This window comes from Macaca nemestrina, chromosome 20, assembly GCF_043159975.1.
Source record: "Macaca nemestrina isolate mMacNem1 chromosome 20, mMacNem.hap1, whole genome shotgun sequence".
In the NCBI taxonomy this organism is placed as follows: domain Eukaryota; kingdom Metazoa; phylum Chordata; class Mammalia; order Primates; family Cercopithecidae; genus Macaca; species Macaca nemestrina.
In genome coordinates this window covers 21,973,820-21,999,077 of record NC_092144.1, presented here as the reverse complement: position 1 = coordinate 21,999,077, position 25,258 = coordinate 21,973,820, and the positions used below count along the sequence as shown (strand labels likewise).

Sequence of the window (25,258 nt, the reverse complement as noted above, 5' to 3'; positions counted from 1 at the left end):
TATATGTATGTGTGTATGTGTGTGTGTACACATACAGGTCTCACTCTGTCACCCAGGCTGGAGTGTAGAGGCCGAATGATAGGTCACTGCAGCCTCAACCTCCAGTGATCCTTCCACCTCAGCCTCTCGAGTAGCTTGGACTATAGGCATGCAACATCATACAAGGCCAATTTTTAAAATTTTTCTAGAGACTGAGTCTCACTACATTGCCCAGACTGGTCTTGAACTCCTGGGCTTAAGCAATCATTCCACCATGGTCTTCCAAAGTGTTTCGATTACAGGTGTTGGCCATCAAACCCAGCCAAAAATATTTTTTAAAGAACTGTTACAACTGAATTATGAGCTATGGTTGTGCCACTGCACTTCAGCCTGGGCACTAAAGTGAGACCTTGTCTCCAAAAACAAAGCAAAACAAAAAATTGTATGACCTAATTAACTTCTAAGATTGTGTCCTCTGTGTCCCCTTCCTGCCCTGTAAGCTATCACTGTTAAATATAATGGGTATTGAGAAAACCGTTAGATGTTAAGAAATTCCTGTATATTCTCTAACTGAGAATAAGGTGTTCTGATGTGTCTCAATATTTCCTCACTCCTACCACCAGGGTCTAAACTAGCAAATCAAATCAGGACACCCACAAAGGACAGTTGGCCATTTTCAAATAGAAAATGAAATACCCCCGTTAGTGAGAGTAATCCAGTGATTTTAAAAAAGAGAAGTCAGACTGAGATGCAGCGCAGTCAGGGCAGTTACCCTGGAATAGCCACTTCACACGGAATAATTGAGGAGCCTTTCTAAGATGAACAAATTGGGGTAACATAATTCTTTCTTAACCATTCTCAGCCTCAGCTGTCCCCCACCCCCACCCCATTCCTAATGGTCATCCCACGATGTGGTCAGCAGTGTGGTACAGCATGGTGAGAGAGGGGTCCAGGGATGGGATGAAGGTCTTTCCTGCATTATCAAAATGATTAAAAAGTTGTTAAAGAAACGTGGACCGGTCACGGTGGCTCACGCCTGTAATCTGAGCACTTTGGGAGGCTGAGGCGGACAAATCACCTGAGGTGAGGAGTTCGAGATCAGCCTGGCCAACACAGCAAAACCCGGTCTCTATTAAAAATACAAAAAGTAGGCCGGGCGCGGTGGCTCAAGCCTGTAATCCCAGCACTTTGGGAGGCCGAGACGGGGGGATCACGAGGTCAGGAGATCGAGACCATCCTGGCTAACAGGGTGAAACCCCGTCTTTACTAAAAAAAAATACAAAAAACTAGCCGGGCGAGGTGGCGGGCGCCTGTAGTCTCAGCCACTCGGGAGGCTGAGGCAGGAGAATGGCGTAAACCCGGGAGGCGGAGCTTGCAGTGAGCTGAGATCCGGCCACTGCACTCCAGCCGGGGAGACAGAGCGAGACTCCGTCTCAAAAAAAAAAAAAAAAAAAAAAAAAAAAAAAAAAAAAAGTAGCAGGGCATGCCTGCAATCTCAGTTACTCGGGAGGCTGAGGCAGTGAGGCAGGAGAATCGCTTGAACCCGGGAGACGGAGATTGCAGTGAGCCAAGATCGCACCATTGCACTCCAGCCTGGAGTAATAAGAGCGAAACTAGGTACCAAAACAAAACAAAACAAACAAACCACAGTCCAAATGTTCTTTTCTTACCCTTAAGTAGTAAATAAGATGCATTATACAAGCCGACCCAGGTAAGGGAAAGAGCAAGTGCATCTCAAGTCTCAGCTCACTTCTTAATTAGCTGTAATTCCCTGTGCACGTTCCCCTACCTACTTCAGCCTGTTTTCCTATCCGTAAAATGCACTAATGCTGAGAGGAGGGGGGTGGTATGGAGAGAGTGCTGGTGCTTTATCCAATCAGTGGCGCTGGCGCGGGAGCCGCCCAGTTGGAGAGGAGGGCGTGGCTTCCGGCATTTGGTGGGGCTTTTGTACCTCGCTGGCGCCAGAGCTTGGGATCGGTCTCTGCTGTTCTTCATCCTCCACCTCGGGAGCGCCCGGTGACTGTCACAATCTGTTGCCCTGTTATCTGCAGGTTCTGGGAGACGCACAGTTAAGATGCCAGGACATCCTGGAAGATGGGAAAAGGTGAGTGTGCGGGGTTGGGCATCCCGAGAGGGGAGAGCGGTGGTACCGGCCTCCCCACAGTCCGCTCCCGGGTCGCCCACCAGAGTCCCCGCTGGCGCAGCTCCACCCTAGGTCCCTCTCGCCGTAAGATGGCGGCTGGGCCCGTAGCCGGGACCCCGGCGTCTCGCCGCGACCCGACTGTGCGGCGCCCTGTCTGGAGCTCCCTGGGCAGCTCTGCGCGCAGCCCCGAGTATTTCCCGGATTGTTCAGGGATGCCAGGCGGGTCATCAGGGCAGAATCCTGACTCGGTGTGTGCGTGGGAGGAGCTGCGGCAGGTGAGACTCCCAGTCTCTTTTTTTAAACATTTTGTTTGAGACGGAGTCTTGCTCTGTCAGCCAGGCTGGAAGTGCAATGGCGTGATCGCTGCGACCTCCGCCTCCTAGGCTCAAGCGATTCCCGTACCTCAGCACACGCGAGAAGCAGGGATTCAGACCTGCGCCACCACGCCTGGCAAATTTTTGTGTTTCTAGTAGAGAAGTGGTTTCACCATGGTGGAAACTGGTCTGGAACTCCTGGCCTCAAGTGATCCGCCCGCCATGGCCTCCCAAAGTGCTAAGATTACAAGCATGAATCACCGCGCCCAGCCTCTTCTATTAAGTATTAAAGGGAGTCAGTGTTAAAACGTTAACGAGTTTATTTGAGCAGTGATTGGTGAAATGGAAAGCACCCAGTCATAATATGTGGCCCACCTGAGCGGCATAAAGGAAAGGGTTTTATGAAGGGCGTGTGAGAAGGCAAACCAAATTCAAAAAGTGGTTACAGTTATGTAGTCATCTTATTTGTATGATTCAGGTGGAAATTTCCTGGTTATGTAATCAGAAGTTAATTGCAGGTTTATGATTGGTTAAGCCTGAATTTTGTTTCTGCCTAAAAATAGTAATTTGTAAGAAATCGAGTTAGGTTTTTTTTTACTTATGAACACAGGTTACTAGAGCCACTTCAGTCTAATTTCCTGCTTTTTAATTATCTTAACACTCCACAGGAGGACTGGTTTCCTCGGTGACTTCCTAATGTATGGCAAAGAGGACTTCAAATCCACCTTTTCTCCTAGCTTAACTCAGGAAATTATAAATTTCCACTTTCGTTCCTACATTCTCAAATGTAGGAAATGAGGACAACTTCCTCTCTCCAATTTACAACACTATCAACTATTTGTCCTTTATTGTACATTTCAAACACAGTGTTTTAATTGTTAATTATGTTTTTACACAGCAGTGAATGGCAGGTTTTTAAATATTTGTTTTCTGTCTGTAAACAGGTTTTTTTTTTTTTTTTGAGACGGAGTTGCACTCGTATTGCCCAGGCGGGAGTTCCTCTGGAACTCCACTGTTAAAAAAAAAAAAAATCTCTGCGCCTCTCCGCCTTTTATCTTCCTTAGGCACACACACCTTATTAGTACATATTTGGGTTGAAGGTTTGCTTTGGAGAAATTACAGGGCCCTTTACAGCAGCCCTCTAGTCTTTTCTTGATCATGAGTTTCAGAACTGTCTGGGATAACCCAAGATGCCCACAGTGGCCGTATCTCTTGGAGTGTCTAATGATTATCATCCCCTGGATCATCTCTTAGAGGACAGCCTGAAGAGTAAGAGTGTAGCCTCTCAGAAGAGCAGCTGGATGGCCTAGGCCTGTGGAAAATTTCCTTGTATACCATTTGTCTAAAAAGCTAACCACTTAGAAAATTAAAATTATTTTTTCACAAAGGAACTCTTATGCACTGTTGGTGGGAGTGTAAATTAGTTCAACCATTATGGAAGACAGTGTGGCAACTCCTTGAAGACCTAAAGACAGAAATACCATTTGACCCAGCAATTCATTATTGAGTATTTACCCAAAGCAATGTGAATCATTCTATTATAAAGACACATGCATGCGTATGTGCATTGCAGCACTATTCACAATAGCAGAGACATGGAATCAACCTAAATGCCTATCAGTGATAGACTGGATAAAGAAAATGTTGTACATATACTCCATGCCACTGTGCACCCATAAAAAAAAATGAGATCGTATCCTTTGCAGGAATGTGGATGGAGCCGTAAGCCATGATTCTTAGCAAACTAACACAGGAATAGAAAACTAAATACCACTTGAACTTAAAAGAATTTGGTAGCTTTTCCAATAATTCCCTGACAGCATTTTGATTTTTTTGCATATGACATCTATTATGTATAAGACATTTGGATTACACAGATGAACAGGGTTCGACATACCTGCCCTACAGGAGTTTATAGTTCATTGGCATGGATAGGTGTAAATGATTAATTTATTCTGGAGAATAATACTTGTAAATAAAAAGACTTGTATTGAGGAGCTGAATGGTAATAGTGATCAATTGTGCCACTGACATAGAGGGAAATCAAAGAGGGCTTTATAGAGGAGGTGACATTTGAGTGGGTGTCAGGGTTTAATACAACCTTTTTTTGTGTTAACGCTGCTGGTGCAGAGTATACTCTTTTTTTTTTTTTTTGAGACTGAATCTCACTCTGTCACCCAGGCTAGAGTGCAGTGGTGCAGTCTCGGCTCACTGCAACCTCCGCCTCCCAGGTTCAAGAGTAGCTGGGATTACAGGCATGAGCCACTGCACCCAGCCCCAGAGTAAAAAATTATTTGCAGCCTGGCCAACATGGTGAAACTCTGTCTCTACTAAAAATTCAAAAAATTAGCTGGGCATTGTGGCGTGTGCCTGTAATCCCAGATACTCAGGAGGCTGAGGCGAGAGAATTGCTTGAGCCCGGGAGGCGGAGGTTGCAGTGAGCCAAGATCGCCGCTGCATTCCAGCTTGGGCAATAGAGCAAGACTCCATCTTAAAAAACAAAACAAAACAAAAACCTGGGCATGGTGCCTCATGCCTGTAATCCCCGCACTTTGGCAGGTGGAGGTGGATGGATCACAAAGTCTGGAGTTTGAGACCAGCCTAGCCAATATGGTGAAACCCTGTGTCTACTAAAAATACAAAAATTCGCCAGGCATGGTGGCGGGCACCTGTTGTCCCAGCTACGCAGGAGGCTGAGGCAGGAGAATTGCTTGAACCCGGGAGGTGGAGATTGCAGTGAGCCGAGATCACGCCACTGCATTGCAGCCTGGGTGACAGAGCAAGACTCAGTCTCAAAAAAAATTATTAAAAAAAAAAATGTTACCCGTTGACTCTGAAATATATTGAGGGGTCCTCCCCCAATGACATAAAAATGAACAAGTGTGTAAACAGTTAAAAAGTTCCTTCTCAACCTTTTTTTTTTTTTTTTTTTTTTGGAGCGACAGGGCTCTGTCTCCCAGGCTGGAGTGCAGTGGTGTGATCTCAGCTTACTGCAAGTTCTGCCTCCCGGGTTCACACCGTTCTCCTACCTCAGCCTTTCAAGTAGCTGGGACTACAGGTGCCCGCCACCACACGCGGCTAATTTTTTTTTGTATTTTTAGTGGAGACAGGGTTTCACCATGCTAGCCAGGATGGTCTCGATCTCCTGACCTTGTGATCTGCCCGCCTCCGCCTCCCAACGTGCTGGGATTATACAGGTGTTAGCCACCATGCCTGGCAGAGATGGAGTTTCACTCTTGTTGCCCAGGCTGGAGTGCAGTATTCTAATCTCGGCTCACTGCACCTCTGCATCCCAGGTTCAAGTGATTCTCCTACCTCAGCCTCCTGAGTAGCCGGGATTGCAAGCACCTGCCACCATGCCCGGCTGATTTTTATATTTTAGTAGAGATGGGGTTTCATCATGTTGGCCAGGCTGGTCTTGAACTCCTGACCTCGGGTGATCCACCCGCTTTGGCTTCCCAAAGTGCAGGGATTACAGGTGTGAGCCACTGTGCCCAACCTTACTTAAGCTTTTTATATTGTAGTAGAAAATTTAAGTCTTACAATTTCCTTAAAATATTCCATAAACTGTGTTGGAGTGATTTTAATCTTTTCTTGAAATATTGGTCATTTTTGTTTTTTGACTTTTTTTTTTTTTTTTTTTTTTTGAGACTGAGTCTTGCTCTATCGCCCAGGCTGGAGTGCAGTGATGTGATCTTGGCTCATGGCAACCTGTGCCTCCCGGTTTCAAGGGATTCTCGTGCCTCAGCCTTATGGATAGCTGGGATTACAAGCGCATGCCACCATGCCCAGCTAATTTTTGTATTTCTAGTAGAGACAGGGTTTCACCATATTGGCCAGGATGGTCTTGAACTCCTGACCTCAAGTGATCCTCCTGCCTTGGCCTCCCAATGTGGTGGGATTACAGGCATTGAGCCACTGTGCCTGGCCATACATTGTTCATTTTCTTATTTAAAGCTAAGTGAGTAACCCTGACTGGTAAATAGAAGCCTGAACTCAGTGACTCCAAGCTAAGTATAGTTTTGCCTGTAAAGGGAGATCATTGAAGGAGCGGCCGGTTCTGCCCGAAAGCCTCCTCTACAGATGTCCCAGCCTGCTCACAATAGCCAGAGACAGAGCATTTATACTTAGAGAAGCCGCGGAGCCCTGAAAACCTTGAAATCCACAGGCAGATACAGTTGGGATTGGCACAGAAGTGGGGTTGGGAAGCTCTTTCTGGGAATAGAGTTGTTGTTCTGAGGTTGTTTCTAGATTTTGTAAAATATGACAAATTTAGATTTAGGTAAGAAGTCTCTTAATTTTTTTGAGTCTCATTCTCTCACCCAGGATGTAGTACAGTGGTGCAATCTCGACTCACTGCAACCTCTGTCTCCCATATTCAAGCGATCTTCCCGCCACAGTCTCCCCTCCCTAGTAGCTGGGACTACAAACGGGCGCCCCGATGCCCGGCTAATTTTGGTATTTTTAGTAGAGATGGGGTTTCACCATGTTGGCCAGGCTGTTCTCAAACTCTGGACCTCAGGTGATCCACCCATCTCAGCCTCCCAAAGTGCTAAAATTACAGGTGTGAGCCACTGTGCTTGGCAAGAAGTTGCTTAATTTTTTTTTTTTTTTTTTTTTGAAATGGTATTTTGCTGAGTTCCCCAGGCTGGAGTCCAATGGCACGATCTCAGCTCATTGCAACCTCTGCCTCCTGGGTTCAAGCAATTCTCCTGCCTCAACCTCCCAAGTAGCTGGGATTACAGGCACCTGCCATCATGCCCAGCTAATGAATTTACTTAATTTTAAAGTAGTATTGCAACAAGGGGAAAGCACCAACTATAAGATGTTGGAGAATTTTAAAGGTTAGAGAGAAAAGGACTTTCATAAAGAAGAGAAAACAAGGTCAGAAAAAAACTGGGAAGGGGAGGGATAGAACGTGGTGAAAGTAGATGCTAGATCAGGGAATATTTTACGCAGAAGTCAGCCTGGTGATTTTTTTTGTTTGTTTGGTTTTCTTGAGGCGAGGTCTTGCCCTGTTGCCTAGGCTGGAGTGCAGTGGCACAGTCTCAGCTCACTGCAGCCTCCGCCTCCCAGGTTCAGGCAATTCTCTCACCTCAGCCTCCCGAGTATCTGGGATTACATGTGTACCACCACGCCTGGCTAATTTTTTATATTTTTTTTATTTATTGTATTTATGTATTTTTTTGTTTGTTTGAGACAAAGTCTAGTTTTGTTGCCAGATGGAATGCAGTGGTATGATCTTGGCTCACTGCAACATCTGCCTCCTGGGTTCAAGCCATTCTTCTGCCTCAGCCTCCCGAGTAGCTGAGACTACAGGCGCAGGCCAGCACACCTAGCTAATTTTTGTATTTTTAGTAGAGACAGGGTTTCACCATGTTGGCCAGGATGGTATTGATCTCTTGACCTCATGATCTGCCCACCACGGCCTCCCAAAGTGCTGGGATTACAGGCGTGAGCCCCCACGCCAGCCTGAGTGCTATTTTAAATCATCCAGAATCAGCTGTGTATAATTCTCAGCAAAGTCAGTGATTTAGAAGCATACTTTGCAAATTGTGTCGTGTGCAACAATGAACTGGAGATCTTCTTGAAATGCAGATTCTCATTCAAGAGATCCGGGGTTGGTCTTTTGTTTCTGCATTATTTTTTTTGTTATTTATTTATTTTTTTAGAAAAAGTCTCGCCTATTCCTCACGCTGGAGTGCGGTGGCAATACTTCTGTCTCAGCTTTTTGAGTAGCTGGGATTACAGGTGTGTACCTGTAATAATTCATGGAGAATATGAAATTGAGAGTTTTATAGGATTTGCAGGTTTATAGCATTATAGCAAGAATGGCAAAAATCTTTGTTTTCTTTTTGAGACTGAGTCATCTGTCACCCAGGATGGGGTGCAGTGGTGCGATCTGGGTTCACTGCAACCTCTGGCTCCCAGGTTTTAGTGATCTCCTGTCTCAGCCTTTTGAGTAGCTGGGATTGCAGGTACGCACCACAAAGTCTGGCTAATTTTGTATTTTTGATAGAGACATTTCACCATGTTGGTGAGGCTGGTCCTGAACTCCTCAATTTAAGTGATCCTCCTCCTTTGGAGTCCCAAATTGCTGAGATTACAAGCATGAGCCACCATGCCTGGCAACAATCTTTCTTGGACTATATTGACTATATACTAAATTTTATCCTAGCAATTTTTTACATATTAATGAACAATACAACAAAATAATTTATGAGAAGTAATAATATTTGTCGCTGTTTAATATGCGTCCCTGGGCCAGACACAGTGGCTCACGCCTGTAATCCCAGCACTTTGGGAGGCTGAGGCGGGTGGATCACAAGGTCAGGAGTTCAAGACCAGTCTGGCCAACATCGTGAAACCCCATCTCTACTAAAAATACAAAAATTAGCTGGGTGTGGTGGCAGGCGCCTGTAGTTTCAGCTACTGGGGAGGCTGAGGCAGGAGAATCGCTTGAACCCTAGGGGCAGAGGTTGCAGTGAGCCAAGATCATACCATTGCACTCCAGCCTGCCAGCCTGGGCAACAAGAGTGAAACTCTGTCTCAAAAAAAAAAAAAAAAAAGAATATTTTGTCAAATATTTAGTACATAGTAGAGCTTTTTTTTTTTTTTTTTTTTTTTTTTTAAATTTATTTATTTATTTATTTTTTAAGACAGAGTCTTGCACCGTTGCCTAGGCTGGAGTGCAGTGGCACAATCTTGGCTCACTGCAACCTCCGCCTCCCGGGTTCAAGCAGTTCTCCTGCTTCAGCCTCCCAAGTAGCTGGGATTACAGGTGCCCACCACCACGCCCAGCTAATTTTTTATATTTTTAGTAGAGAGGGGTTCTTCCATGTTGGTCAGGCTGGTCTCGAACTCCTGACCTTAGGTGATCTGCCCGCTTTGGCCTCCCAAAGTGCTGGGATTACAGGCATGAGCCACTGCCCGGTGACTCTTTTCTTACCTGGGCTTTGCTAATAGTAGAGGTTGTGACCTATCTCTGGCTCCAGCACTTAGATATTATGACTCTCCTCCCCTGCCTGGTCTATGCCCACAGAAAAGAGAGTGACTTATCGCTAGGCTCAACATACAAGTGATTCGATTCTTCTTCATGATCCCAGCCCACACAGCTTATTGTGACATCTTTAGACCAATCACCTAGGTGATGTGACTCTCCTTTTCTTCCTGGGAACTGTCTATAATGAGGATTGTGACACATCACTTGGCCCAGCACTTATGTGATGTGACTCTCTTCTTTTGTCTGGGTCTATCAAATTGGGTGATTGTGTCATATAGCTTTACTCACCACCTAGATAATGTGACTCTCCTGTTTCTCCTGAGTCCTACCTACAGAGGTCATTGCAACATATCTCTGAGCCCCTCATTTAGGTAATTTGACTCTCCTGCCTGGGCTCTCTGCTCAGTGATTTTTGTGACACATTTTTCGATTCAGCATCTAGGTAATGTGACTCTTCCCCACTGCTTGGACTCTGTCACAGAAGGTATTGTGATGTATCACTGGGCTTGACACTTGGGTGAAGATACTATCTTCTCCTGCCTGGGCCCTGCATGAATTGTGTATTTTGACATGTCACTGGGTTCAACACACGGGTGATTCAGCTCTCTCACATGTACCATGAGCATGGGTTATTGGGACATTTATTTTTGTTCATCACCTGAGTGATATGACTCCTCTCCCCCCTGAACCCTGTCAAAAGGAAAGATCGTGACATATCACTGAAACCAGAACTTAGGTGATGCGACTCTTCTATCTAGCAACCACATATTTTGGGAATTGTGGCATTTCACTGGGCCAAACACCTAAAAAATGAGAGGCTCCTGCCTCAGCCCTGTCCCCAGGGATTCTTGTGACATATATCTGCATCCATTACATAAAAGATGTGATGCCTTTTCTGCCTGCACTCTGCCCTCAGGAAAGATTGTGACACACTGCAGGGCCCAGCCACCAGGTGATGTGTCTCTCCTGCATGTGCATAACTTTCAGGAGAAAATTGTAACATGCCACTGGTTGAAAACCCAGATGATGTGACTGTCCTGCCTTTTCACAGCCCTCAGGGAAAAAAATTTACATATCATTGGCCCAGCATCCAGGTGATGTGACTCTCCTGGGTGCTTTCTGCCAGCAAGTTGGTTGGTAACATGTATCTCATCCCAGCTCACAGGTTTGATGATGACTCTAATACTTCATACCAGCCAATAGAAGAGATACTGTCTCTCACAGCTAGGCTTAGAAAAAGGAGTAAAATCCCGGGTCTCCTCTCTGCATGAAGTTTGTAGAGAATCACCACTCTCTCGTATATTGTATAAAGCACTCGGATGGTACAGTGTACAGAGCATGTCATCATAGGACCCAGCAAACAGGTTAGATCATGTTTCATGGAAGCACTCCCTACCAGTTTTTAGAACTGTCATCCTCACACATGGTAAAAGCCCACTGATGAGGTCGTAATTCTCATGCACAGATGCAGTCCACAGTTAAAATTGTGACTATCATATGTGAACATGTGTGTTCACATATCATATGTGGCCACAGTTGAGATGGTGACTCATTTCTAAACCCAGCTCATAGGTGGCTGAGGACTCTTCTCCCTGGAGCCAGCCAATTGGAGAGATGTTGACTGTCATAGCTAGACTTAGGACCATGTTAGATCATGGGTCCAAAGCAGCGCAGAGTTCTCAGAGCAGGTTTCAACTCTCATGCACACCATATACAGTCCACAAGAGAGTGCTCTGACAGGGCCAAGCACACAGGTGAGATTGTGAAACATATTCACACCCAGTCAATACCAAAGATTGTCATTTACTTAAATAAACACACGCTACTTTTGAGATTCTGAACCTCACTTTTGGAGGCAGTTGATTGTTGGAAAATTGACTCTCATTTGTGGATTTTGTCCATAGTTGGGTTAGTGACTCTTTAATCAAAATTCAGCACACCTTTGTGACTGTAACTTCACTATGGAGCTTTATTTATTAATTTAGAGATGAAGTTTCACTCTTGTAACCCAGGCTGGAGTGCAGTGGCCTGATCTCAACTCACTGCAACCTCTGCCTCCTGGGTTCAAGCTGTTCTCCTGCCTGATTCTCCCGAGTAGTTGGGATTACAGGTGCCCACCACCCCACTGGCTAATTTTTTGTATTTTTAGTAGAGCTGGGGTTTCACCATGTTGGTCAGGCTGGTCTTGAACTCGCGACCTCTAGTGATCCGCCCACCTTGGCCTCCCAAAATGCTGGGATTACAGGTGTAAGCCACCATGCCCAGCCTAAGCCACATAATTTGCAAAGGAAATTGAGGTTCTTGCACAAATCCAGTCCACCACTGAGATTGTGACCCCTGTACTTAGACCCAACATGCAGGAGGTGTTGACTCTCATCCCTTGACTGAGGACAAGCGTGTAATTGTTAATGTCGTCACAAGACCTTTCGACAAGTGTAATTGTGACATACACCTTGGCCCAGCATCTGAGTTATTTGTCTCTTTCCTGGGCCCAGCTCATAGTGACATATCACTGGACCTAGACCCTTGGTAATGTGATTCTATTCTGCCTTGATACAGCCCATAGGGGTCATTGTGACATCACTGGGCATTGCACCCAGGTGATATGAGTCTCCTCCTCTGCCTTGGTGCTGCCCACAGGTGTATTGTGACATATTGCTGGGTGTATGTTATGTGACTCTTTTGTTTGTGCCCTAAACACATAGGCCATTGTAACGTTGCTGAGTCCAACACCCAGGTGATGTAACGCTTCATCCTGGACCTGTCTACAGAGGGGATTGTAATATATGTCTTCACCAATCACCCAGGAAATGTGACTTTTTATTCCTGCCTGTTCTCCACTCACAGGGGATATTGGGACATATTGTTGGGTACAGCACCTAGCTGATGTGACTTTTCTTTTTTCTAGGTTCTGCCGAAAAAGGAGATTATGACATATTGCTGGGCCTAACACTAAGGTGATGTTACAGCTTTGGCTGTGCCCTTGGAAGGCATTGAGACATACTGCTATGCCCAGCACCAAGATGATGTGAGTTCTCTGCCTGAACCCTGACCACAGGAAGCATTGTGACCTACCTATTGACCCACTGCAATCTCTCCTATGGGAAAAGCACAGATAAATGCTCTCTTTTACCGACATGATTTGACATTCCTCTACTGCCTGGGCCATGCCCACAGAATAGAGTGATTTATCGCTGGACCAAGCAGTGATGTAATTATTCTGCTTGGTCCTTGCACACACAAGTCACTGTGATATATGTTTGGACCCATAACCTAGATGATGTGCCTCCTCTTCTGGGGTTTGTCCACAGCGGCAATTGTGATATATCGCTTGACGTAGCTCCTATGTGATGTGACTCTTCTTTCATGCTTGGGCCCTTCCCACTGGGATGATTGGAACATAAAGCTGAGCCCAGCACCTAGGTTATGTGACTCTCTTCTTGTTTATGAGCCCTACCCGCAGGAGACATTGTGACATATCTCTAGGCCTCTCACTTAGGTAATGTGACTTTTTTGCCTAGGCCCTCCCCTCCAGAAATATTGTGAAATATTTCTGGACCAAGAACCTAGGTGATATGACTCTCCTCTTTTGCTTGGGACCTGCATACATTGCATGTTGCAACATGTCTCTGAGTCCAACACCAAGGTGATGTGACTGCCCTGCATGGATGCTCCCACGGAAATATTATAACATCTCTTTATTCATTATCTAGGTAATGTGACTCTTCTCTTCTGCTTAAGGCCTGCCAAAAGAAAAGATTGTGACAGATCACCGGACCCAGCACCTAGGTGATGTGACTCCCCTCATTTGCCTGAGACCTGCTATATTTTGGATATTGTAACATACAACCGGGACAAACACGTAGGGGCTAGAAGGCTTCTGCCTGAGTCCCTCCCACAGGAGACCTCTTGATGTTTTTTTGTTGGTTTTTTGTTTTTTTGAGATGGAGTTTTGTTCTTGTTGCCCAGACTGGCATGCAGTGGCGCGACCTTGGCTCACCACAACCTCTGCCTCTCGGGTTCAAGCGGTTCTCCTGCCTCAGCCTCCCGAATAGCTGGGATTACAGGCATCTGCCACCATGCCCGGCTAATTTTCTATTTTTAGTAGAGACAGAGTTTCTCCATGTTGATCAGCCTGGTCCCAAACTCCTGAAATCAGGTGATCCACCTGCCTAGGCCTCCCAAAATGCTAGGATTACAGTTGTGAGCCACCGTGCCCAGCTTTGTGATGTATTTCTGCATCCATCATGCAGGAGATAAAACCCTGTATTTTTGCCTGCATTCTGCCCACAGGGAAGATTCTGACATATCGTTGGGCCCGGCAACCAGTCGTTGTTGTGTCTGTCATATCTGGGCCCAGCACCCAGGGGATCTCACTCTTCTACCTGTGCCCTGCTTTCAGGAGGGGATTGTAACATCCCTGGTAAAGCCCCCAGTGATGTGATTCTCCTGCTTGATGCCTGCCCTCAGGGAGGATTGTGACATAGCCCTGGCCCAACACACAATTGATGTCACTCTTGCATTCGCTCTTTACATACAGGTAGGATTGTGACATATATCTGGCTAAGCATGCAGATGTAATGATAACTGTCATACCTTGCAGAAGCCAATAGGAGAGAGAATGTTGCCCTCAGCTAGGCTGAGGAAAATTAGAAAGTCTTTCTGTACAAAAGTCATAAAGAATTAGTACTCTCTCACATATATAAAGCCCTAGTGTGTACAGAGAATGTCATAACAGAGTGCAGCACACAACTGAGATTGTATTTGTCCTCTGCACACCACACCAACCTTTACAGTTGTCACCCTGATCCATTGACAAGAGTCCACTAGTGAGGTCCTGAATCACATGTGAACACAGTCCACAGTTGGAATCGTGACTGTTATATGTGAACATCTGGCTACAGTTGGGATGGTGACTGATTTCTAAATCCAGCTCATAGGAAGGTGAAGATTCTCCTATCTGGACTCAGTCAATTAGAGAGACGTTGACTCTCATATCTGGGCTTAGAACCACAGGAAAGATTCTGGAGCTCCTTCTTGTGGAAAGGTCACAGAGGATTACCAATCTTGCGTATTGTAGAAAGTCCTCAGGTGACACAGAGAGTGTCTGTCCAATGCACACCCAGGCAACAGTAAGGATTGTCATTCTCCCATGTAAACACATCCCACTATTGAAGTTCTGAATTTCACAGAGGCTGTCAAAAGTTGGATAATTGCCTCTCGTGTGGATCTGGTCCACAGGTGGGTTAGTGACTTCTAGACCAAGAGTCACCACACGTGTAAGTCTGTGACCGCACTAAGAAGATACAGTCTGCAGAAGAAACTGTGGCTCTTTTGCACACATTCTGTCGATCATTGACATTGCGACTCATGTACTTAGACCCAACATACAGGAGGTGTTGACTTTCATACCTTTAGAACCTGGACATGTTTGGAATTTCTAATCTAATCCCTGGACTTGCCTGCAGGTGTGATTGTATGCATCTGCAGGGCACCTTAGTGATCAGACTCTCCTGCCTTGGCCAGGCCCACAAATGAGATTGTTACATATGGTTTGACTCTGGACCTCCAAGATGTGACTCTGTTTTCCAGCCTTGGAGCTGCCCACAGGGTGCATTGTGACATATTCCTAAGCCCTGCACTCAGGTTATGTGACTCTCGTTTTTTGCTTAGGCCTGAATATTTTTCATGTTAAGACATATTACTAGGTCCAACACCTATAAAATGGGAGACTGCCACCTGGGCCCTTTCTACAGAGGGCCTTGTGACAGACCTCTGCATCAGTAACCTGGGAGATGTGACTCTCCATTTTTACCTGTACTCGCCCCACAGAAAAAACTGGCTGGCCCCGGTACCAGGTGATATGTGTCTGCTGCCTGGGCCTGGACCACAGAGGGCATTGTTACTGATTGCTGGGCTCAGCACCCAGGTGATGTGATTCTGCTGCCTGTGTGCTGCTTTCAGGAGAAGGTTGTAACTTATTCCTGGCTGAGTATTCAGGTGATGTCACACTCCTGACTGGTCTCTGCCCTCAGAAAAGGTTGTGTCAAGCCAGGCCTGGTGGCTCATGCCAGTAATACCCAGCACTTTGGGAGACCAAGGTGGGTGGATCGCCTGAGGAGTTTGAGACCAGCTGGCCGACATGGTGAAACCCCGTCTCTACTAAAAATACAAAAATTAGCTGGGTGTGGTGGCAGCCACCTGTAATCTCAGCTACTTGGGAGCCTGAGGCAGGAGAATTGCTTGAACCCGGGAGGGGGAGGTTGCAGTGAGCCAAGATCATGCCACTGCACTCCAGCCTGGGCAGCAGAGCAAGACTCTGTCTCGGGGAGAAAAAAAAAAAAATTACAAAAATTAGCTGGGCATGGTGGCATGTTCCTGTAGTCCCAGCTACTTGGGAGGCTGAGACATAAGAATCATGTACTTGAACCTAGGAGGCGGAGGTTGCAGTCAGCTGAGACTGTGCCATTGCACTCCAGCCAGAGCAACAAGAGCGAAACTCCATCTCAAAAAAAAAAAAAAAAGGTTGCGTCATATTCCTGGCTAAAAACCCAGATGATGCGACTCTCCTCTCTCCCTATTCACAGGCAGGATTGTAAAATAATTTTTTTTTTTTTTTTTTTTTTTTTTTTGAGACAGTTTCATTCTATCCCCCAGGCTGGAGTGCAATGGCATGAACTTGGCTCACTGAAACCTCCACTTCCCGGGTTCAAGCAATTCTCCTGCCTCAGCCTCCTCAGTAGCTAGGAATACAGGCGTGAGCCACCACACCTGGCTAATTTTTGTATTTCTAGTAGAGACAGGGTTTCCCAATGTTGGTGAGGCTGGTCTCAAACTCTTGAGCTCAGGTGATGCACCTGCCTTGACCTCCCAAAGTGCTGGGATTACAGGTGCGAGCGACTGCGCCTGGCCTGTAAAATATATCTTGACCTAGATCACAGATGCAATGATTACTCTCATACGTCACACTATTTAATAGGAGAAATGCTCTCTCTCTCTCTTTTTTTTTTTTTTTTTTTTGAGACAGTTTCGTTCTTGTTGCCCAGGCTAGAGTGCAATGGCGTGATCTCCGCCCACTGCAACCTCAGCCTCCGAGGTCTAAGCAATTCTCTTGCCTCAGCCTCCCAAGTAGCTGAGATTACAGGCATGTGCCACCATACCCAGCTAATTTTGTATTTTTAGTAGAGATGGGGTTTCTCCATGTTGGTCACGCTGGTCTCAAACTCCCGACCTCAGGTGATCTGCCCACCTCGGCTTCCCAAAGTGCTGGGATTACAGGCATGAGCCACTGCACCCAGCCCAACCAAGATGCTGTCTGTTCCGGCTAGGCCTAGAGTCATGAATATGATTCTGGGTCTCCTTGTACAAAGGTCATAATGAATTACCACTTTCTTGCATACTATATAAATCTCTTGTGGTACAGAGAGTGTCATTACAGGGTTCAGCATACAGGTGAGATTGTGTTTCTCATATACACTCCCGGCCAACTGTTAGAATTGTCACCCTCACACGTGGACAGAGCCCACTGGTGAAGCCCTGAATCTCACACACATACATAGTCTACAGTTAAAATTGTGACTGTCATATGTGAACATCTGGCTAGAGTTGAAATAGTGATTTATTTCTAAATCCAGTTCATAGGCAGTGAGAATTCTACCTGTCTAAGCCCAGGTAGGAGAGTCAACATGTCCCTAATTGGCTGGGGGACATGTTGACTCTCCTACCTGGGCTTAGGGCCAAACAGTTCATGGAAGGGATGAAGGCTCTCAGCTCTCATGCACAGATTCAGTTGGTGAGATTGTCACTAGCACACTGAGACCCAACATACAGAATGTGGTGACTCACATGTCTAGAACCGGGACATGTGCAGGATTTTTAATTACTGGACCTTCCTGCAGGTGTGATTGTGACATATGTCTTTGTTATGCACCGGAGTGCTTTGATGCTTCTGTCTTGGTTCAGCCTGAAGTGAAGATTGTGATGTATCACTGGACCCAGCATCTCGGTGATGTGACTTTTGTTTTTGGACACCACAAATGTTGGGTATTGTCAAATATTGCTGGATCCTGTACCTATGTTATGTGACTCTCCAACCTGTGTCCTGCATGTTGTGCCATATTGCAGCACAATGTTTCACATTAGACATCATTACATATTGCTGGGCTCAACACCCAGGTGATGGAACATTATTTTCCTGGGCCCTGACTACAGGGGGCTTTGTGACATAACTGAATGCCCATAACCATGGTGATGTTACTCTTCTCCTGCCTGGTCTCTGCTCACAGGGAAATTGTGACATACCATTGGCCTAGCATCTTGGTGATGTGACTCTCCTCTTTTTTCTCAGGCCCCACATATTTGGGTATTGTGACATACTCAGATGTGACACTGGGCTCAACACCTAAGGGATGGGGAGTCCCCTACCTGGCTCCTTCCTCCAGGGGGCATTGTGATATACCTCTGCACAGGTATGTCACAGTTATTACCTAGGAGATGTGACTCTCCTCTTCTGCCTGCACCCTGCCTACAGTGAAAATTGTGGCACATTTCTGTGGCCAGCAACCAGGTGATGTGTTTCTCCTGCCTGGATCTTTATTACAGAAAAGATGGTTGACATATCACTAGGCTCAGCATCTAGGTGATGTGACTCTCTTCTGCCTGGTCCCTGCTTACAGGAACATTGTAGCATATTGCTATGCCCAGCACTTTTCTCTTCTTTTAGGTTTTGCCTGCAGGAGACTTTGTGACATTGCTGGGCCCTGCACTGACATTATGTGACTCTTCTGTCTCTGTTTTGCCTACTTGGGCCACTGTGACATATTGCTGGGTCCAACATCCAGGTGATGTAACTTTTATGCCTGGGTCCTGGCATCTGAGGACGTTGTCTTTGCACCAATCACACAGGTGATATGATTTTCTTCTGTTACCTGGTCTGTGCACACAGGAAAAATTGTGACCTTGGCCAGGCACAGTGACTCATGCCTGTAATCACAGCACTTTGGGAGGCCGAGGTGAGTGGATACCTGAGGTCAGGAGTTCAAGACCAGCCTGGCCAACATGGTGAAACCCTGTCTTACTTAAAACACAAAAATTAGCTGGGCATGGCGGCAGGCACCTGTAGTTCTAGCTACACAGGAGGCTGAGGCAGGAGAATCGCTTGAACCAGGGAGGTGGAGATTGCAGTGAGCCGAGATGGCACCACTGCACTCCAGCCTGGGTGACAGAGCGAGACTCCATCTCAAAAAAAAAAAGATTGTGACCTTTTGCAGCACATAGCTGATTTAACTGTGCTTTGTGGAGTACACCAAGCAGGTTGTCAAACTGATAGTTCCTTTACTGAAATTTTATTTCCACGATGGCGTTGGAGGGGCAGCAGCAGAATCCATGCCTTTTCTCCTGGAGTGTGCGAGAGTCTGTAGTCCTGAGTATCTCACACAGATGTGGCAATTTATGTGATGTTCTAATTAAGACCATTGGTACAGAAACAGATTCAGACGTCTTCTCGGAAATAATGCATTGTTTAGCAAAGTGCATTGAAGTAATGGGAGATGGATGCCTTAGTAATGAACATTTTGAAGAACACCTTTGCCACATGTCCTCGGGACCTTCTGAGGGCCATGTTATGGGGCATGGTCACTCATATTTGACTCTGAATAAATTTCTTCAAATATTTTAAAGAGTTTAACTCTTCATTGACACAGCTGATGTATGGAGCACGCTTGCTGTGCCAACCAGTGTTTCAAAGCTGTTTAGATATTTTTGCTCATTAAATCTTCATCAGCAAAAACTGTAGGTAAGTTTAATGATTCCTCGTGTCACAGACAAGGTAACTGAAAGAAGAAAAAATTTAGGAACTTGCCCAAAGTCAGCCAGGTAGGAAGTGGCTGAGCTAAAGTGTGCTCTGAACTAATCCTTCCTGCTTCCCTTTTACAGACAGTGCTGTTGTGCCTTGATTAGACAACTATTCATTGATCACCTGCCATGGGCTGAGCACTGTGATTGGCACTGGGAATATAGTGGTAAACAAGACATAGCTCCCCGGAACAAAACTATAAGGAAGTAAACAACAAACACCAGGATTATATCAAAGATGTGAAATGCCCGAACGTGCTGCTGCTATAAAGAATTCCACAGGGTTATTGGGGGTAGATTGTAATTAAAAGGAGGTGGGTAAAGCAAAGCTTTCCAGAGAGGGCTAGAGCTGAGCCAGGTCTGGATGCTCTTATCAATGTGAGTACTTAGAGTTTGTCTCAGTTTATTTGCAGCCCCTAAAATCTAGAATTTGTCTCAGTTTCTTCATATGCAGCTAAAATCTTTGGAATGTCTGAAAAGAGAAGCATCTTTTGTATGTTAATGAGATGACTTCTGGCTGGAGGTTTCTGGACAGCCTCAGGACCAGGGTTGATTGCCAGAGAAACCAATTGTGTAACAGAGCATTAAAACTCTCAGCTGGCCGGGCATGGTGGCTCCTGCCTGTAATCCCAGCACTTTGGGAGGCGGATCACCTAAGGTCAAGAGTTCAAGACCAGCCCAGCCCAAACGGTGAAACCCCATCCCTACTAAAAATATACAAATTAGCTGGGTGTGGAGGTGAGCGCATGTAATCCCAGCTACTTGGGAGGCTGAGGCAGGAGAATCCCGGGAGGCGGAGGCTGCAGTAAGGCGAGATCAAGCCACTGCACTCCAACCTGGGTGACAGAGCAAGACTCCATCTCAAAACAAAAAAACACTTCTTACCTCCTTGGATGGTAGAGAAGCAATCTGGGCTTTGTAAAAGTAAAAAGAGTACCTTATTTAATTCAACTAAGTGAATTGTTAAAGGGGCATATCAATGAAAAGCTCTTCCACCCCAGCCTCACTAGTTAAGTACCAGTTAGGGGAAGTTTTTTTGGTATCCTGAAATTGCTTTCTGCCTTTCCATGCATATCATTAAGAAAGGGCACACTCTTAAACCAATCTGTAACCTCATACCATTCTCAAAAAAAAAAAATTAAGGTTAATTTTAGGTTTATACCAAAAGTGCACAATTTAGCAATTTAGCTGTTTTCATCAAGCCAACAATATTTTACAAGCTAACGCAAGCCAAGATTATTCTGTCTTGTGCTGGGTTTTATCATTTATAACCCTTAGGGCAAATCTTAGAGTATTCTTGCAGGAATAATCATAAAATCACTTTTTTTTTTTTTTTTTTTTGAGATGGACTCTCACTCTGTCACCCAGGATAGAGTACAGTGGTGCAATCTCGGCTCACTGCAAACTCTGCTTCCTGGGTTAAAGCTGTTCTCCTCCCTCAGCTTCCTGAGTAGCTGGGATTACAGGCATGCACCACCATACCTGGCCAACTTTTGGTATTTTTAGTAGAGACAGGGTTTCACCATGTTGTCAAGGCTGGTTTCGAACTGCTGACCTCAAGTGATCCACCCGCCTTGGCCTCCCAAAGTGCTGAGATTATAGGCATGAGCCACTGCACCGGGCCAAAACCCCCTTGATTAAAAAATTGTTGCTGGGCCCGGTGGCTCACAGCTGTAATCTCAGCACTTTGAGGGGCTGGGGCAGGTGGATCACAAGGTCAGGAGTTCAAGACCAGCCTGGCCAACATGGTGAAACCCCGTCTCTACTAAAAATACAAAAATTAGCCAGGCGTGGTGGCAGGTGCATGTAATCCCAGCTACTCGGGAGGCTGAGGCAGAGGTTGCAATGAGCCCAGATCACGCCACTGCACTCCAGCCTGAGCAACAGAGTAAGACTCCATCTCAAAAAAAGTTAACGAAATGCTAACAATATTTAAGACATTGCTGATACTATTTTACCAATAATTTTAAAGTTGCCTTATTTGTTAAAGATTATACGTAAGTCACATAAACTTTTTTTTTTTGTTTTTGAGACGGAATCTCGCACTCTTGCCCAGGCTGGAGTGCAGTGGTGCCATCTTGGCTCACTGTAAGCCCCGCCTCCCGGGTTCACGCCATTCTCCTGCCTCAGCCTCCCGATTAGCTGGGACTACAGGCACCCGCCACCACGCCCGCCTAATTTTTTGTATTTTTAGTAGAGAGGGGGTTTCACCGTGTTAGCCAGGATGGTCTTGATCTCCTGACCTCGTGATCCACCCGTCTCGGCCTCCCAAAGTGCTGGGATTACAGGCATGAACCACCGTGCCCAGTCTCTAATTTTTTATTTCTGATTTAAAGTTGGATGTCTTGGCCCGGCGCGGTGGTTCACTTTGGGAGGCCGAGGTAGGCGGATCACGAGGTCAGGAGAAGGGGACCATCCTGGTTAACACGGTGAAGCACCGTCTCTACTAAAAATACAAAAAAATTAGCTGGACGGGGTGGCACGCGCCTGTAATCCCAGCTACTGGGGAGACAGAAGCAGGAGAATAGCTTGAACTCGGGAGGTGGAGGTCGCAGTGAGCCAAGATCGCATTGCGCTGCTGCACTCCAGCCTGGGTGACAGAGTGAGACTCTGTCTCAAAAATAAATAAAAATAAATAAAGTTGGATGTCTTGTAAGATAATGCTGAGTAATGCAGAAACACATATAGACATTTATGCATGTGATTTGTCCTTATACTCTCACAGACCCCCCCACACCACAAAAGAAAACAGGTAACTACAGCCTGACCATTAGGGCCAAGATCAAATAGCAAAATAAGTTTGCCTTTAATCTGTTTTCTTCATATATAAACAGAGGAGGTCAAGACTGTGGACAGGGCTGGGCTCATGCCTGTAATCCCAGCACTTTCGGAGGCCGAGGTGGGCGGATCACGAGGTCAGGAGTTCAAGACTAGCCTGGCCAAGATGGTGAAACTCTCGTCTCTACTAAAAATACAAAAACTAGCTGGGCGTAGTGGTGGGTGCCTATAATCTTAGCTACTCAGGAGACTGAGGCAGGGAATTGCTTGAACCCAGGAGGTGGAAGTTGCAGTGAGCCCAGATCGTGCCACTGCACTCCATCCTGGACGAGCACGGTAGCTCACGTCTGTAATTCCAGCACTTTGGGAGGCGGGGGTGGGCAGATCACCTGAGGTCAGGAGTCCGAGACCAGCTTGACCAACATGGAGAAACCCCATCTCTACTAAAAATACAAAAGATGAGCTGGGCGTGGTGGTGCATGCCTGTAATCCCAGCTACTTAGGAGGCTGAGGTAGGAGAATCACTTGAACCCCCAGGGTGGAGGTTGTGGTGAGCCCAGATCGCACCATTGCACTCCATTGCACTCCAGCCTGGGCAAAAAGAGCGAAACTGTCTCAAAAAAGACTGTGGAAAGATATGAAGACAGAGTTTTTTCTCCCGTCACCCCATCAGTTTTTGTTCACTGTCTAATCTCTGGAAGGAAGGTGGGCAACAGGTGGTCAGCAGTGGTCTGTGTGTGGTTATCTTATTCTTGCTGCTTTCTGCTTTTTTTATGACCACTATCTGTTCCAACCTGGGAACTGAGGAGAGATGTTGGTAGGAAGAGGCTTTCCCCCACCTCTGATGTGCAGGCCCTTCATTCAGCTGACATCTCAGCCGCACTTCAATATGGCAGCTATTGGCCACGTGTGGCTACTGGGTGCGTGGAATGTCGCTGGTCTAAACTGCAATGTGCTAGAAAGGTAAAATACAGAGTTAGTTTCAAAGATTTAGTTTTTATATATATATAACTTTATATTATATATATAAACTTTATATATATTTCATTATTGCTCACAAACTGATAATATTTTGGATATATTGGGTAAATTAAATTGTTACATCAACTCCACCTTTTTCTTGTTTCTTTTTAAAGTTGGCTACTAGAAAGTTTAAAATTCACATGTGGCTTATATTTTATTTCAGAGGGGTTGCCTTTTTAAAAAAATCTCAGGCTGCTTGCTCAAATGCCAGAAGCCAGGAAGATCATCAAAACTGAAATTTTAAAATTATTGTTATATATTTTTCCTTTGTGAATAGCCATATAGTATATTATTTATAAATACATCAAACCTTATACACGAGGTTAAATGCAAATACCCTCCGGGGTGGGCCTGGCTCAGCTCTGGGAGGAAGGCCTGCCTGAAAAGGCTGCAGCTTAGGCTGTCACTCTTACTTCATTCAGTCCAGCATTTGGTCAAGTCTTCTGTCACTCAAGGCCTGAAGCGGCCGGGCCTTAGACGGTTTCCAATCAGGGACGCTGAGCTGGGGACTGTCCAATCAGGCACGCAGCTGGAGCGGACAGGGCGGCTTCCGGGATTTGGCGGGGCCTTTGTCTCTCGCTGCAGCTGGAGCTCTTGGTCTCGTCTTCCCTGCTCTGAGTCTCCCTGCTCCTAGAGGCCCAGCCTCTGTGGCCCTGTGACCTGCAAGTATTGGGAGATCCACAGCTAAGACGCCAGGGTCCCCCTGGAAGCCTAGAAATGGTGAGAGTGGCGGCTCCGACATCCGGAGAGAGAGGGAGGGGCTGGTTGGAACCGGTGGGAAGTGGCTGTGGCGGACTCGGGCCTCCCCTCAGTCGTCTCCGCAAACTGCGCCCCGAGTTCTCCTTGCCCAGTTCGGCCTCAGTCCCCTTCAGCCATAACATGGCGGCAGCGCTGATGGCCGGGCCCCCGGGCCTCTTGTCTGTTCCCTGTGCAGTGACTGTGCCCTGACCTGGAGCCCTCTGGGTAGCTCTGCACCCGCAGCGCCGCGTCTCTCCCGGATTGTGCAGGGACCACGGGAGGGTAGTCGGGAGAATCCTGACTCGGCGTGCGGGTTCGTGAATGGGAAGAGCTTTAGTCCGCTGCGTTTCCAGTTCCTCTTTCCCCCTATTAAAAATTTATGGCAGGCAGGGCGCGTTGGTTCACGACTGTAATCGCAGCACTTCGAGAGTACGAGGCTGGCGGATCGCCAGAGGCCAGGAGTTCGAGACCGGCCTGGCCAACATGGCGAAACCCCGTCTATACTAAAAATACAAAAATTAGCCTGGCGCAGTGGCCCACACCTATAATCCTAGCACTTTGGGATACTGTGGCACGCAGATCACGAGGTCAGGAGTTCAAGATCAGCCTGACCAACATGGTAAAACCCCGTTTCTACTAGAAATACAAAAACTTAGCCTGGCGTGGTGGCGCGGTCCTGTAATCCCAGCTACTCAGGAGGCTGACGCAGGAAAATCGCTTGAACCCGGGAGGCGGAGGTTGCAGTGAGCCGAGATCGCGCCATTTGCCCTCTAACGTGGGTGACAGAGCAAGACTCCATCTCAAAAAAAAAAAAAAAAGCCGAGCATAGTGGCGCATGCCTATAATCCCAGCTAGTCGGGAGGCTGAGGCGAGAGAATCGCTTGGACCCGGGAGGAGGTTGCAGTGAGCCAAGATCGCCCCACTACACTCCAGCCTGGGCGACAGAGTAAGACTCTGTCTCAAAAAAACATAAACAAAACAAAAAAAATGGCAGTCTCCGCAAAAATATTAAATAATTTCATCAAAGAGTGGTTCAAAAATTTTAGATCACCCCTGTGGGTTGTAGTTTTTGGTTCATAAGAGGGCCTTGAAAGACTTTTATAAGGTGCATGATGCAAAAATCCCAAATTCAATAATTGGTTAGGTACAGTTATTTTTTCTGTCTTCCTGTCTTTGTTTCTCTCCTCTTCTTTTTAGTGTTTTTTTTGGTTTGTTTGTTTTTTTACGGAGTCCTGCACTGACGCCCAAGCTGGAGTGCAGTGGTAGGATCTGCAACCTTCGCCTCCCAGGTTCAAGCGATTCTCCTGCCTCAGCTTCCCGAGTAGCTGGGATTATAGGCGTCTGCCACCACGCTCAGCTGATTTTTATATTTTTAGTAGAGACGGAATTTCTCTATGTTGGGACAGGCTGGTCTCAGCCTCCTGACCT

General features: G+C 46.4%; 1 protein-coding gene across 4 annotated transcripts in view; it reads left to right on the top strand.

The window, feature by feature from the left end:
• The first annotated feature begins 1,804 nt into the window (after nucleotides 1-1,804).
• The window catches only part of LOC105494252 (zinc finger protein 724), a 63,219-nt gene continuing 39,765 nt past the window's right edge, over nucleotides 1,805-25,258 (top strand). The window contains exons 1-3 of one of the 4 annotated variants that reach the window (XM_024796686.2): nucleotides 1,805-2,083; nucleotides 12,348-12,467; nucleotides 13,153-13,228. Coding sequence is in view for 1 of the 4 variants with exons in the window: in XM_011762548.2 (XP_011760850.2) it covers nucleotides 23,810-23,812 (3 nt within the window). In the remaining 3 variants the exon portion in view is untranslated. Of the gene's footprint in view, nucleotides 2,084-9,100; nucleotides 12,177-12,347; nucleotides 12,468-13,152; nucleotides 13,229-17,110; nucleotides 23,813-25,258 lie in introns of those variants that run through there. The other 3 variants (XM_071088058.1, XM_024796687.2, XM_011762548.2) reach the window with 3 other exon arrangements.